Consider the following 16,665-nt stretch of genomic DNA (forward strand, 5'->3'; position numbering starts at 1 on the left):
GAGGGAGGGTAGAGCTTGTCCTCTTACAAGCTCAAGTGTTCCTGTCCTCTCTGTGCTGAGCATTTAAAATCAAAATGTGTTAGTGTTACTCACATCCTCCTCCTCAGAAGCTCTCTCTCTGTTCTTAATGTGAGTTTAAACTTCACAAAGAGCCACGCAATCTTGACATAAATCAGCTTGTGTTCATGAAAGAAATTTCCAGCTAAGTGCAGCTAAATAAAGCAAAGAATATATCTAGTGGTGGGCTGTAAACTACGCATGTAGGCTACCATACAAACACTGATGTGCGCAGGCAGAGGAAAAAATGTGACGGACAGCATGTTAACCTGAGAGATGCAGGCCTTTCAGCCATGACAGCCAAATAAAAGGCACGCTTTGTTACTTCAGGACACAAGAGAGATTCACTGACGAGCACACAGCTGCCACGCAATAACTTGTGTCATTCGACAAGAAACGCACAATGTCCTCAACCGGGGCAGAGGGCACTAATGACCTTTCCAGGGCAGAGATCAGAGCCCACTGGCTGCACCAAGGTCAATAAGGCATGGAGGGCCATGGAGGGGTCACAGTGGACAGAGCTTCTTCTCTGACACACAACAGGCCCTCACTGAGGAAATGGACCAAACATTCACAGTCAGCGAGCTAGCTTTTAGTCATGGTGTAGCTTTCAGCTGCTCAAGGTTTCCACTCCAGCCCATATCCCCAGTTCCCAGGACTCTTCCATGGCTAAACGGCAACACTCGTCCGTGTGAATGATCTGTCACTGCATTCCAGCTGGGTGTACAAGAAGAACAGCTGAAAACCATCATCCAATGCAATAAAAATGTGAGATTGACACTATACAATAGCCTATATAGGCATCTTAAGAATGAAATGATTAATTCATGTTTTGACATTTACTGAGATCCCCACTGAATCTACCACATTCCCTGCATGAAACACAACATTTCTTGTTTATTTCCATACACAGCAGCAAAATCAGTCATGATTTTCAGCTACAAACAATTCCTTCTATGACACAGTATTCAGATTCAGATATTAAAAGCCTTGCACACAGACATGAACTGCAGAAAATTCCAGTATGTGACTGTTTTTCTATTAAATAAAAACTGATTGGTTAAAATGTCTAGTTAAAGATATAGATATTTTCTATGTTGTCATGAAGCACTTGGATTCACAAGTAGCGGCCTGTGTGTGACAAAGTTACACTAAAGACATACAATGTGTTGATATGTAATATATGATATGTCTTTTTCTGATTAAAGAGTGTGAACAACATATGCAGAAATCCACATGGGCAGAGCAGAGAGGAAGAGGGGTGCACATAGCAGAGAGCTGCAGAAACACAGTCGCTCTTCCAGGGAAAAGTCTGGAAAGCTCCTCCAAAATCATTTTTTGGGAAAAGAACTCACATTCCTTTGCAATAAAAACAAGGCCTTTCTCTTGCACAACAATCACACTCTGCAGAACTAAAACGTCTGTTTCTTTCCTTCTCATCTCACACACAGATGTGCATTTGCAAAATCTCCACTGGATCGGCCCATGAGATGTTCTGGACAGTAGATCTTCAGTGAGTCAATAGCTGATCATAGAAGACTGAACAATCACCCACACACAAATCTCTGGTGGCTTTGAAAGGCCATCAAATCGGAAACATGACTAAGACCCCACAGGCTTCCCTGGAATTTGGGGTGAAACAATACATGAGTAACTATGTCCATCACCATGGCCCCCATTCACTTTCAACCTGCTATGTCAACAGAGCCAGGCCAGCTGGAATGCAGGAGCCACTGAAACGCATGGAGATCAGTCCTGCAGCTCTACATGCTCTGCGGTCAGTCCTTTAGAGCCCTGCCTGTGTTATCATTCTTGCCTTGCAAACATCAGCATCACACAAGGTGAGACATGAGGAATGAAAAGAAATAAGATCTTGAAAGTGCTAACGACTGCTCTCCTGTGGAAAATGAAACAAAACTGCCTCACCACAGGAAAACTGCTCAATTAAGGCATTTAAAAACTGTAATTAGGCCTACCAAAATTAGGTGAAAAGATTGCATAATGGCAAACAAACCTAATGCCTGATACTGGATTGATTCTCTGGAAAGTTAACATTTAGTGAGTTTTACCAACTTGGCTTCCTGTGAGTTAGTATAGCCTAAGTACATTTCGAGCAGTTTAACACATCCACACCTCAGCATATGTAACCGTTTTTTTTATACACTTACAACCATTCAAAGTTTGGTGTTGTATTTAGGTGAAACCGCTAAGATTTCTGCAGAGGATGAGGATCATGATGATATCATACGTTCCGTGGCTGATTTATAATATGGAGGAGAAAATCAAATCCTACAGTAATGTTATCTGGGTCACTTTGAAATCCAAGCTGTGCAACGACATCTGTCAAATGACTGAAAATTAATATTCCCCTGACATTGCAGTGAAATCAATGTTATATTTAGAAGTCACAAGTAAGAGGTGTTTCAAATAAACTTTAAACTTGGCTAAAAAGAATCTGAAAACCTGCTTCGAACAGTGTGAATATTTGTGCCCTTGTCACAGAGGACTTAAATTGTTGGTTTGCTGTCAAGGCCGACATCTGTAATCTGAAAACACATGGCAGATGGCAGGACTGCACACGCCTGCAAAACATGAAATCACAGAGATTTCCCCAAAAAACAAGCGTAGGTAGACACAGCTCAAGGATATCTGACACATCAATCTAACTGTAAACTCTGAATCCTTCACACTGTCACAATTTACAAAGCGTGGCTCGTGAGCTGCCTCCATCTGATGTGATGTGCGATACAGGAAATCTTCAAACACAAGGCATCGCATTATCTGACTCATACTCTGGGCTGTATGACTATTTCATTACCTGTTACCTTTCGGTTTGGTACAGATGACTTTTCTGCTATGAACGGCATCCACCCTTTGATCAAGCACCAGGGTTCTCACACTTGCAGAAGGGAGCAGCCGTAGTTTGAGCTTTGTCCTCGCCTATTGTTATGCATGCCCCTGCCCCCCTCCTGAGGCTGACATCAAATTTCCAGGTACTTTTTTTAAAGACAAGAGGTTACAGACCTTGGAGAAAGCTGAATGAAAGGTCAGGTCATCCTGTAGTAAAAGGGAAAGAAAGGAACCACTATTGCTCTCCTGGCTGCATGCAGCCGTCCACAAATGAGCTGAAGGCTTGTAAAACTGTCAGGCGACACTTCCATTGATATATTTTGTTTACACTGTGGACTTATCTATCCTTACATAACTGCTAATATAGCTTTTCACCTCTGTGTTCATTGCAGGCGGCGATAACCAATTATTTACCACGACTGCACCCTTGACTACTTGTTGGCTGAAGGTCAAGTTTGGCTTTGTTTGCAGTGACACACACACACACACACACACACACACACACACACACACACACACACACACACACACACACACACACACACACACACACACACACACACACACACACACACACACACACACACACACACACACCATACACAAGCCGCCCCTGAGGTTACCTTCATATTTGTCTTCCTGAGATTACTTCTATAGACAGCTTTTATCAGGTAACAAGGAGGCAAGGTGAAAAGCCAGAGATATGAGCTGACATTTGACTAAAGTCATAAGCCGATCCCAAACAAACACAACAATGCCCTTGCTCACTCGCCACCTAGTCATCCTGCATTTATCCTCTCATATTCACACACTGCGCGTCATATCTTACTCACTACGTGTTTTGACTACCAGCTTTCTTAGTCGTTACTTTGGGCATTCCTGGGTGTATGAGGAAGAGGGATTCATTTAAACAGAATACACAATGTTGGGTCTTCAGCCAAAAGAAAAAAGAAAAAAAAAAAAGGTTAGATTTCCAACCAGAAGACCGCAGGCTAAACTGTCACTATCCAAACACCTCTCCTACCTCCAGCAATCCTCTTGAGTAGTTGCTGCCTGGCGATGATCCTGCCCAGCCTGTACCCTGAGCGTCTCCGGTGATGGTCCATTCTCAGGTAGATATCCTGAGTCTCTGGGGTCATACTCCCCAGACACTCACTGCCTGTGGACTCCGGGAGCTCCCGAAACATAACTGCAACACTGTATCCCAAACAAGCCCCTGACCACTGACTGATACACACTAACCCACACACTCTATCCCCCAACAGAAAACTTCACATACAGGCGCAAAAAGCCTAAAGTGAGCTGAGAGGGACGGCACAGGCAGAGCCTTGGGGGGAGGAGTGCCAATACAGAATCGTTCTCTTCGTGTCATGTGACCGCCAGGAGGCCAATGGTGAAGAGGGAGTGGGAGTACTGCCCACCTTGCTGAGCTGAATCCAATGTCTGTGTGAACGCTTGTCAACTTCCCCCTGGCTCTGGAGGGAAATATAAATACCATTGGAATGCCTGTGAGCTGAGTAAGGAGAGCAGGAGTGGAAGAAAGAGGGGTGAGGGAGGGCTTACAAAAATAGTGGTTTCTGGACCCGCCCTGCACTAGAACAACTCTTCTGCTGTTCCCGGGCACACAAGTGCCAAGTTTACTGGGTGCGAGTGAGTCTGTGTGCCATTTTAGAGAAGACTACAGAGTAGAGAGGGACAAGTTGTTTTCTTGGTTTGAGAATGCTAATTTCTGGTCCCCCACCCCCCACCACACAGCCCCTACTTCCAGCCACCGGAAGGCCTCTCAGCAGGTCTCCTCCAAGTGTTAGCTCCTCAGGGGAACAAGAAATGTAAGCTTGAATACACCTAGTGACCTCAACAGGAATCATAGCCTCGGTGGACACACTGTGTTCCTATATACATGCAAAACATATTTGGTATTTATCACAGACGTGGACACAGAATATAGTTTTTGCAGTCAGTACACACAAAAAGCATTGCACTTTTCCATAATCTTCAGACATCAAACTGACACGTTGCATAAAGTTGTAGCCGGGCGAAAAAAGGATTTAAAAACTGAGACAAAAGGCCAAAATGCATGCCAACTGCAAACAATAAAAATGGCAAAAGCAATTTGCGATAATCATTTCTGGTGAAAAAACGAAGCTCTGGTTTTAAAATTCCCCTTGGATCAGCATGCTTTACAACCTGGAACAACAATCTGCTCACACCTGAAGTAAAAGTCCACAGACCTGCCCACTGCCCAGAGCCGTGCAGGGCGTCTGCCACTCTCCCTGTAACCGTCTGTGGCCTCGGCATACAGGCTTGTCTGTGTAGAGTAAGCATGATGGCGCCATACATGTGAATAGAACACAAACGGGGCAGGCAACCAAGTCAAACACAGCCTCTGTCTGTTCCTCTACCTGGCTGGCAAAATCCAACCTTATAGCTTAAGCTCACAAAGAGCACAATTCAGCAGCATTTTCATAAAGCTTTCCTGGGTTTAATTGCCCTCCCCACACCCTCAGGTGGAGCTATTTTAATACAGGATTGCTGCTTTTTTTTAAGGCTCGAGGTGATGGTGCGACACTATTCAGATGATCTCATTGGGCGGTGACTTGTGTATTTTACACACACACAAACACCTGTGTTCATTCATAGAGTAAAAGGATTGCTTAAGGTGTCAGATTCAAAACTGAGTGGCAACTTGTCGTCTGCAACAGTGTGGTGGTGACCCTGGACCCATTTCCCCCCCCCCATGTCTAGACGAATGCATCACGTATTGCGTTACGGCATCAGTGCTGTGTGTGAAACATGATAATGAATTAGATTAATGGTGTTTTCGTCTCTGTCAGCACTCAAATACCTCGGCGAGGATTGTGAAAGATCCACGAGATCTCTGCAGCTCATCTTTGTGTTGAACTTTACTGCATGCCGTGAAGAAATGGCTGTGGCGTGTGTCCTTAGTGTTGTGTGTCAGGCACAGTGACTCCAGCCCTTATCAGACGTGTTCCAACACGCCTCTGTCTGGGTTTCACAGCTAAAACTACTATATAGCAAGGCACCAGGAATTCAGATGCACATTAAACACACACACACAAACAAGTACTGTGTAAGAAGTCGACCGGCTTTGACAGACGGATTTTTAATAGTTCCTCGCAATTATGGCTGTAAATGTTAATGCACGATGGGCAAATTAAGCCAAACGTGAACTGCAGGCATGTTTCATCCTCTCCTCCATCATGCCGCAGGTGTGATCACTAAAAGGAGACTTATATGTTCTTAATCACGCAGCCGAAGCTCACGACCCACAGATGATGAGCGAGCGCGGTGGCAGCAGAGTGGGGTTCAGACACTGCACTGATGTGGTTTGATTCACCAGCAGACACATGTAATCTGCACTGGGCAGTCCTGGCTCTGGTGTGGCTATGTTTCCTGTGGTTAGAGCTGCTTAAGAATAGCCCCAGTGTGAGTGAAGATTTCCACCTCATGAGCCACCAAATGTCTGAATCCTGAGCTCAGGTCTGGGAGTAAATTGCACTTTAATACTGCAAGCCCAGTTGAGTCGCTATACGGGTAACTTGAAGCAGTTCAGAAGCCCCTTTAACACCTTGTTATTTAGTGTAGCAGTAGGCGCTCCGCTGCAAAGATTTCAAACCAGACGACTCTCTCTTAGCAAGACAGCGTGTATAATTAATCACGTTAATCTCTTTCCTTAGAAATAAGGACTTCTGAACAGCTGCATGAAGCTGGTGGGTTTTCCCCAAACATAAGTCTGCTCCAAGATATTCAAGCTACTCACTCACATGTTACACTGTTATCCTCAGTACATCTGCTCTTCAGACAAAGTAGAGAAAACCAGGGGCTGTTAACTGACTTAATCACAGTAAGCTGTCTGAGACTAAGTAGCTTGGTTAGGTGTCACATATGAATGGATTAACAACATGAACTGAAGCACAGTGAAGTGGAGAGACAGGAAAGCAGGGAGAGAGACTGGGGGAAGTACATGCGCAAAGGATCGTCTCCGGCGGGAGTCGAACCAGCGATCAGGACATCGGGCAAATGTCAACATGGAACATGCTCTCTAAAGTGCAAAAAGATTTTATGCAGCTTCCACCGAAACCTGACTTCCTGAGACAGCTGTCCTCCATCAGTGCTTGGCTGCACATGGGTCACCTCCTGTGATGTGACGTACATGGATTTCCTTACTGTCTGGCCAAATGCATCTCAGATGAGCTATGAATTAGCTGTCATGGGTCGACTACACTTGACCTAAATTTCACATAAATCCTGCGCTCTTCTCTCTCTCTGATTCCCCTTAAAATCTGTTTTGGAGACGACACAAAAGTTTTCTGCTGCCAGGTCCAACAGAACACATCAGCCAGACACACAGAGCCACACAAAGCTCTCCATAAATCTATAAATCTAGACCCGTCCTATAGCAACCAAGGACAAACCTCCCCATACGAGGAAATGAAACTTTCACTCCACCTTTCATCTGTAGCTATGACCTGGTCTATGATTACCTCCCATTGTTCAGTGTGTGTACAAGCAGCTCAGTGCCCCGGTGCTGCCAGATGCATGACACACATCACTGAGATACAGCCTGTATATGGAAGTGAATGTAAGATTAATATGTCAAATATCCAGACAATGCAGGACTCAGCTGCTGCATCAGTGACGGGCCTCAGCAGGTCGCACAGCTGAGCTGAGGCCAGAATGTATCGGGCTACATGCACAGAATACACAACCTTGTGTGAAAGCTGCCGAGAGGCTTTGATTCCTGCCAAACACAGGCAGACAACACGCCGGTGAGATGAGATATGTTCTGATACATACGCTCACAACATTTGCTCTCTATCTCTTTGACAGCAGCGCTTGAACTGGAGTTTTGTAATGCATCTGGTTTTTCCACATGAGAAGCTGCTGTGGTCAATTAACTGCACCTACTGGTCGACTTGGGTCACTGCAGAAATGATTGTCCTCCAGACCTTTGACAGAATCACTGTACCAGACATGAACATCACCATCCCAAGGTTTCTCTCAAAGAAAACATTTTCCCCACACTGAATAATGTGTCACTTATATTCTTTGTATTTGTCCTGTGATTCTTTGAAGCAATATTTTTCCTACATTCATTTAAACATTTTAATCCAATTCACTTAACTGTTCGAAAAGAGATGACATATTTACATCTCATGTGCATAATTTCATATGGGCTGTGATAAAAGTAAAATTTACTGTCTCTCAAGTCGCTTGTCAATACAAAATAATGTCATTTCCCTCCAAAGGCACAGGTGCATTCAAATACCCTAAAGTAAATAGGTATAAACCATTTCACTGGAGTCACGCTGCTAGGAAACTGTCCAAGTGTATTCACAGTCTGATCATCAGACAAGACAATGGAGGATAAACATGGACCCATCCTGTCATGTTTATATTTGACACTATGACATGGTTTGTACCATCCCATAGATAGATATAGTCCACTCGCATGTGGTGTAAAAAACTGTCCATCAGCGCCACTCTGCGGTGTTCCCGGACACATGTTCATCTCTCGTGGATAAAGTTTGTGTTCTAACTGAACACCGCACTTACATTATTGCTAAGGATTTCCTACACGTGTACAGAAGTGTGTGAGTTGACTGCGTTGTTCAGACGCCGGTAAAATGAGTGGGATGTCAGTTCACTGGTCCAAGTACTACAGCAGTGCGCTGTAGCCCACTACAACAACTTTTTAAAATAGCGTTCAACGCATGTTTATTTAATAGAACTATACATTATAGACTATACATTTTTAGGAGAGGCGTGTTTTTACATTGTAGTCTGAACCGAGCATTGCCAAAAGAAAGAAATAACCACTTTATTAACAAGACAAAATAATAGGCTAACTTTGAAAATTAATTCCCCCCCCCCCTAGAAGCCCCTAACGCACCAGTGTGATGAGATGACACACCGTGAACTTGGAACAGACAGTTAAATGACTTTTCTGACTAAAGTGGTGAGCTGAGGTGGTGAGCTGTCCGCCGGGCTCGGACCTGCCTGCAGCGGGCTACTGACCTGCCACTCTCCGCTCTCTGACATTCCTCCAGAGCAGGTCCCAGGCTTTGGACGTGGAGCTCCGCAGCTGCTCGCTCAGAGACCGCCGGAGCTTCAACTTCGCAGAGTTTCTTTTAGATGTCATCGCAAATCCTCCTCTCGGACATAATAACCAAATCCTCCTCGTCCCACACAAACCTCCTTCTGTTTAGGTCTGCGACAAAAAAAAAAAAAAAAAATCACCTTTCCTGTTGCCGGTGTGGAGTTTTTCCTACTAGGGCAGCAGCAGCAGCAGCAGCAGCAGAAGACGTGACTGTAGAGCCCGAGCTCCACACTCAGCTGACAGCATGTTGAGGGGGAGATGAAATTATTTCTCTGGGTCACAAATCAATGAAGAAAAAGTTACTGAGAGATAGTAAAGCACTAGGACAACTCTACCACTTCACACCGGCTGTGTGTGTACGCGCGTCTCTGTGTGTGTGTTTGTGATGTGTGTGAGTGAAGGGGTCCACGCTCTGCGCGCTAAACATCGTGATGCTTTCAAGTACTGTGGGAAATATTAGAATGCACACCCGAGCGCTTATCATCCAACCCCCCAAAAAACAAGCGAGAAGAAAGAAAAAGAAACAAGAAGAGAAAGAAAGGGAGAGAAACTTTACAGACTTGACATTACAGAGACTGTACTGATAATACTTGTAGGAGATTATAATCCTCATTCCAAAAGCCCAACACTTTACAAGTGAAAATTTAAAACCACATGTCAGTGAAGTATCCAATAAAAACCATTTCCACAATGTTGTTCCAAAAGAACAGAGAAATAAAGTTCCCTCGTAAACTTTGTTGTGCACAAACTGTGCCTACAGCTCCAAACAGCTTAGTCAAAGACTGCAGTTCATACATTTAGACACAAAATACTGTTGGCTTCGTGACAATGCTGCCATGTACAATAATGTGTGAATGATGCTGCTGCTGCTGCTGCTGCTGCTAGACCATGCATTACTGTAACCTGATATTGAGTTTTACATAGAACACCTGAAGGCATCATAAACGGCAAACCATTCAACATCCCACCATCACCACTACACATACTACACTACACACAATTCAATACTGAGGATCACTTTCTGCAGTTCTGCCACCCGCCTCATCATCAGCCCCAAAACAATAACACATGGAAACAAACTACAATCAAACGTTACACTGATGTTTTGTTATAAGCTGAGGTCACCCTCTCTGAGGATCAATAATGCACCTATTAGATGAGCTATAATACATCTAGAATTTTCATTTAAATAGTAAAAGTTTTTATTAGGTTTATTTCTTAACTGCAGCAGGAGGCCAAACACATTAAAACTTGGGATGAACCAATTTAACAGCTATTATTAGGATTTTGACCTAAATTTCCACGCAGGACAATGTTGTCTATTATTCTAAAGCTTAACTAGAGTTCACCGAGTTCTCCCCTGGTAGGTGAGAGTAGGTACAAACTTCAACAGAAAACACGGGTTCAGTTTCAGCGCCATTTACTTTTGTTGTCACAATATCTCGTGCCGCAGATAGTGAGGAGAAAAACAACCATTCTTCTATAAGGTTGCTGCTGCCTGCAAGACAGCGACGTCAGTAATCATTACACCACAGTTATTCTAGGAATTTCCCCCCATTATTGAAAACCCATTCAGCCAGTGCACGACCTAAGAGTGGTGATATCATATCGTGCTGTATTAATTTCTTGGTCACCAGCTGGGGTTACTGTTATAACAGCTTTAATACCATTATAAACACAGAGTGACTGGCTGGAGATTGACAGTTTCTTAAATGAACAAACCTCCGCTGACCTCAGTTTGGCCTCCCCCTATGAAGCTGAGCTAACATGACTTAATTTCAATAAAGACAGAGACCCCATTTGCCACAGAGTGGACGGGTGATTTACACATTATTACAAGGTCACACAGTGAGATCTCTGAGTGCCAGAGGAGTGTGCAGCTGAGGGGAGAATATTAACGAAGGGTTCAGATTTCCATTTGCTCCGTCTGAACCTGAAATGATCAGTGTCAGTCTGGAAGACCCCAAACCTGTGTTTATGAGACAGAGATCACCACTGCATCCGACACGAGAACATTTACAGCTATGTTTTTTCAGGTTTAACACTCAAATGGCAGAAACGTCAAAGTCTGAAGCAAAACAACAAAACCTTCAGCTTGTACACAGTGAATCGACTGAATGATTCCCAGAGTGTGACAGGACAGCTCCTCATCTGCATTTAATTGGACCCTCGCTGAATTTGTCACCGTCATTCTGAGAGTCACAGGAATGAAAGATATGTGAAGAAATACAGGTGCTTTTTTCAGCTTGGGTCACAACTGATGATCAGCATGACACTATTTTCAGCCTGGCTTGTTCACACACACACACACACACACACACACATGCACACTTGTGAGGAGAACCTGTTTCATTTGATCCTCTGACTTTTCAGGAAGGGTGAGGGTCAGCACCTTGTCTTCTGCTGGTCGCGTGAACCAGGAAGCTCAAAAAGAAAAAAGGCTGACAGTTAACATAATCATGGTTTTGTGGTCTTGAACTGAAGATAATACCACTGGTCTATTTCCTATGAAGGTGACATTAACTTTGTTAAATTACACCTCAAAAGAAGCTTCAAAATATCATCTGTCTATCATTTTACTAATCCCTTGACTGATTGGGGGTGACATGAGCTGAAAACAGGATAATGAATGAGTGTACTAGATGTCAGAGTTGTAAACAAGGTATCAATCTCCGGGCTCAGTGACTGACAAGGCTTGACTACAGACAGACAACACCGTACCCTGTCAGCGCTCCAGAGCAAAAGTGATGGAGGAAGCGTGGCAACGAGGTTCTGACCTCCCTCGACATGAATCACCAGGGAGGTAAAAACATCCCCACCGCTGCGCCTCTCTTTTCTGCCCCCAAAAGAGAAACCACGCGCACAATAAGGATGGGCATTATCGCAGCGAGGATCATTGTGGCTAGACGATGACTTAGCCTCTGGAGGTCCTTTGCAGTGGAAGCAATAGCAGATGCAAGGAGAGGAAACATCAATCAGCTTGAGAATGTTTTCCCTTCGCTGACTCACCCACTTGTTTGTTTTGGCCGGGCAGGTTATAGAGAGCACACGTTTCCTTACAAAAAAAAAAAAAAAAACTTTTGGCACATTATCTGCGCTAGTTTTAGTCCATTCTCTCACCCAACCTCTCTCCCCCCTCCTCTTTCATAAACACATGCAGATAAACACACATATTTATTTGTGCACTAGATTCCAAGGCTTGTGTCTGTGCGCACTGCCTGTGTCCATGTCTGGTGACTGATGTGGAATGCTGCCCCTTTAGCTTCAGTGGGAAAATCCCAGATGTGAGGAAACTGATTTCTCCTCCGCGATTGGGTCATGTTGTTGGCCAAGAGGTCTTACACCAGGCCCCCTTGAATAGTCTGGGAGATTGCTCTTCCTAGCCTAATGGAAACAAGGCTCAGGGAGTGGGGAGAGGGGAGAGCTCCCCTCCACCTCCACCCCAGGTCCCTGAGGGCTCGTCCCAGGCATGTGCTATAAATTTCCTGACCATATATTCCCAAGTCGAGTTCATTTTTCCAGAGGAGCCACACATGTGGTGTATATCTGGGTTTAGATGATGGGGTTTGGGAAGGAGGAGCTGACTTTGGTCCCAATCCATTAAAGTGGCTACTAATTCTATTTTCTTAGAGGACTGTCCGTTGTAGCGTCATGGTTTATTCCGAGCATGGAGGTAGTTTTTTTATAGAATCATTCATATCCAAACAGATAATCAATTACATCAAAGACAAGAACCATAAAAACCTGCAGATTTTCACATGACTCAACCATTGTGTTTATTCCAAGTCTTCCCACTGCAACACTTTGTGACATAACTTGAATGTTTGAATTAAACGGCAACACAAAGTGGGGTTAAAATTTAAAGAAAATCATAGATTTGTTTCTATATGAATATGAACCTTCTCCTATAGTGGGCCCTTGTGGGGGTCAAAGTTTGTATAGAGAGGCCTGAGGAATGTAAAACTGGCATGACAAGCGTACGTGGCTATTGTTTCATTGAATGACAAAGCATGTAATGCTGTCAGGTCTGAATCTGTTAAGGCTGCATTGCCCACAAAAATGCATGGGAAAACATTTACACCACTGTCCAGCACCTGGTTTCTATTAGAGCAATGAGGATTTAATCACAGAGGTACATTTCTCTCTCAATCACTCTCACTCCCACAGTTTCTCTATTTTTCTCACAGAGGTGGCAGATGGAGAAAACAAGCTCATGTTTTATTGATTTTGAGTCATTTCCGAGCTGGTTTTAAATCTCTGTTATTTTTTTCCACTGGGGACTAATTCCCATCACCTTCCCAGTGATGTGAAATGCACATTAGGGAAGTTTTGCTCCGAGGCACATTCACAACAATCACCAATAGATACAGCGGACAAGATACAGCACAGTGTAGCATGACATCAGTCTCCATGAAACTAATTTAAACAGGAAGTTGATGTTTATACTTTAAGATGTCCCAAGATAGAAAGTGCAGTAAAGAGCCTGATGAAGACCAAATGAGAAAATGACAGCTGCAGTAAATTAAACCTATACAGCCGGGCTTGTTTCCCCTCATGATATATGACAAATGTCTTACATATAGAGTCCTGTTTGAAATCATCACTGTCTGCCTCCAAGGATCTCAGGCTGCTACACATGATTCGCAGAAAACAAAGAGTTACGTAAAACTTTCCCATCTAATAGAAAACCAAACTGCTGCTGTCAACATCTGTGTGAACACTTCAAGTGCTCTCAGACTGTAGGTTAACAGAGCTTTGTTATGCCAGCAACACAAAACTATAAGAAATAAAAGGAAGTTCATAATAAAGACAATCTTAATTGTACATCAAAATATCAGCAATGCAATGGACACTTTTTTAAAGGCTGCATGCGCAGGCTCACTGTAATCACCTTGGCCTTTGCCAACAATTCTGTTCAACTCATCAGCCGTGATAAGCTGGAAGTACAGTGCAGGTATTGTTTTCAAACTGAGACACAAACAAGTCCTGCTGGGCCCTTAACTTTTAAAGCCGGTGAGCCAGAGAGCGGAGAGGATGCAGGAAGTCTGCTCTGCCTCTGCCTGCTATTGCTCTTTGATTACTGAGCCAAATTGTTTAATCAGGTCTGAAACCACAAGAAAGCCGCAGTGCTCACTGCCCCAGGACAGAGGCTCTTTTAATGCTGTGCTGTGCTTTTTTGTTATCTGGGCACAGGTGGAAGTGCACAGCTATGTAAATCTCCAGTAGCATGGTTACCCATGGGTTTGCTTGAATGCAGAAAGACACGGTGTGAGTTGTGCCACGCTCTCAGCCAACCTGAGGATGTGGATGTGCGGGCTGCAGGCCCAGCAGAGGAGCAGACTTTTTGCCTCCCTGCACCATCTGGAATCTCTGTGGTTTATGTGGGAAATTTGGGTGGCCGGTGACGGAGCCAGTGTGGTTACTGTATCTAAACCCACTCTGCGGAAATGTTCTTGGCTTGGAAACTGTGTGAGTATGTGTGTAGGTGTGTATGCAAAAGCAATGAGGAACTGTGAAGTGGAGCACCAGATTTGATAAGGCTTTGGATAAGGATGGAGTTATTGTTTGGATTCATTTCTGGCAGAGTGTTGAGCATTCACAGTGGAGGTACACAGACAGACACACACACACACGAGGAGATAAAGGCTCAAGCCTGTTGACTGTTGAGTCACTAACATCCTGGTGTGGGACCTTGCTGCAGTGTGGCCCTTCCTGTCTCATTACTTCCTAAATCTTGTTACTGCCTTCTTCTTCAGTTGGCAGCTGAGTGCTGGACCAACCTGTTAGCTTTTGTGTTGCTTCACACACACGCACACAAACACACAGAGTGCTTGCCCCCTTGTGACTGGCCTGCATCCTGACACGGCTGCCCACGTCTCCTTACACTTAGTTTATAAAGCCCAGGCCTGAATTCCTCAAGACACACACACTGAAACACACACACACATACACACACACACACGCGGAACACACTCTCACCTTAGTTGTTTTGAGGAAGTCGTTCCCAAAAGGATTTATCGACTCTCCCTTGTCTAATTGGCAGCATGGGTATAATTGGACATCAGAACAATAAATCTGTTTCCTCTGACTGAAGATCATAAAACTGGCAGCTAATACATTTTCCCTATGAACACAGAGGGCACCTCGCACAATGACAGGTTCAAACCAGATGATTTATCATCGGTAATAAATAACGTTCAAGCATGATGGGAATTGTTCAACATGATGAGCTCATTTGGTGAAAGGGCCTTGAAGGCATTATTAAATGATATTATGTGCTATTTTGTGTGTGATCACTACAATAATTGTTATGAATATATTGAAACTGCAATAAAAACGTTAAAAGATTTCAGAGTGGGTTAACCAAATAGTTTCTCTAATGTTTTCACAACCTTGACAAATTACTGTATATACAAAGAAAAGTCTAGAAATACTACCAGCCCCTCCCCCCGCTTTCCCTGTCAAACAGTCGGGTTGGCCTCTGCACTCAGGAAACCACAAGTCATTTTCCATCTTTCCATGTGTGGAATTTTTCATGCACTCGTCATGCCAGCAGCACCCTTTATAGTCTGAGCTGGATCTACAAATGACGACTTGCTTATAAATTTAGCGCATGATGTCACTGATCTGGCACCTGTTAGCCAACGAGTAGATGGGGAGCAAAAATAACGACACAATCTTATGAAAATGGATTTTCCTGCAGCTATAGGCAGACTTTAAGTAAAAAGTTTCCACAGTGTCCGGGTCTGTCTTTAAATAGTCAAAGAGCTGCGAAAATGCATGACCATATTTAAACGCGGGGGTGGGGGAAAAAATGTGCTACGTGGCATTTTCTTTTCAAAATTGAACGCAGCACACATGGGTTAATAAAGGACAGATTCACTGACGTTTTAAATAGTCGTGTGGTACTGAACTCATCCTCAGTGTCTCTGCCCCGTCTTGTTTCCTTGCGGGAAACATCAGTCCTGGATACATTTAAGATTCATTCTCTGTTAACTGAAAGTTTTACAGCCATGTTAATGTCTCATTTTTCTCTGCCTGAGCACCTGAACACATCCTCAGTTGAAGAATATCTATTGAATCTAGTGGCAGCCCTGACTTCAGCATCGTCCAAAGACTTTGTGATGAAATAGACTGCTGGCCTGGCCTTATCATCCAATATAAACATGTGACCTCAGAAATGTTCTTGTCACTGTTAATCCCTGCAGCCAGGTTTCAGATGGGTAAAGGAAGAGTCATAAGGCAGCATCTCAACTCTCGTGGTTTTGGAGATGTTCAACAAACCCGTGATGTCTGCATGGATTTATTCACATGTAGCCTATACTTGTTTGTATCTTGGGTATTCTGCTGCACATTCACAGTTTTATGATCTCCAAGTGGCAGTGAGACATACTGGCATCCACAAGTCTGAGTCACTCTGGACAAACAGGAAAAACAGTAAAATTCTTCTAAAAATCTGTTCCTTTAAAAACCCCATAGCCTCCCCTTGGGAACTATGTGACACTTAGCTAAGTTTGGACCTTCTCTGTCACAACAAAAAGATTTCCTAATAAAAACAGCAGTAACAACAGTGAGGTCAGAACCAAATAGAAACCAGTGAATAACAACAGAGCTAATAATCCTGCTTGGAGCTCAAA

The 16,665-nt window shown here is 43.9% G+C and overlaps 1 protein-coding gene across 4 annotated transcripts in view; it reads right to left on the minus strand.

Annotated features, from left to right (window-relative positions):
- Positions 1 to 16,665, minus strand: part of stard13b (StAR related lipid transfer domain containing 13b) — a 56,636-nt gene that overhangs the window by 20,836 nt on the left and 19,135 nt on the right. The window contains exon 1 of one of the 4 annotated variants that reach the window (XM_083985344.1): positions 8,947 to 9,085. The exons of 2 other annotated variants lie outside the window; for them this stretch is intronic. In XM_083985344.1, coding sequence (XP_083841470.1) covers positions 8,947 to 9,070 — 124 coding nt within the window. In that variant the 5' untranslated portion in view covers positions 9,071 to 9,085. Of the gene's footprint in view, positions 1 to 3,931; positions 4,562 to 8,946; positions 9,086 to 16,665 lie in introns of those variants that run through there. One more of the 4 variants, XM_083985343.1, reaches the window with a different exon arrangement.

Source organism: Trachurus trachurus (assembly GCF_905171665.1).
Source record: "Trachurus trachurus genome assembly, chromosome: 13".
Lineage (NCBI taxonomy): Eukaryota > Metazoa > Chordata > Actinopteri > Carangiformes > Carangidae > Trachurus > Trachurus trachurus.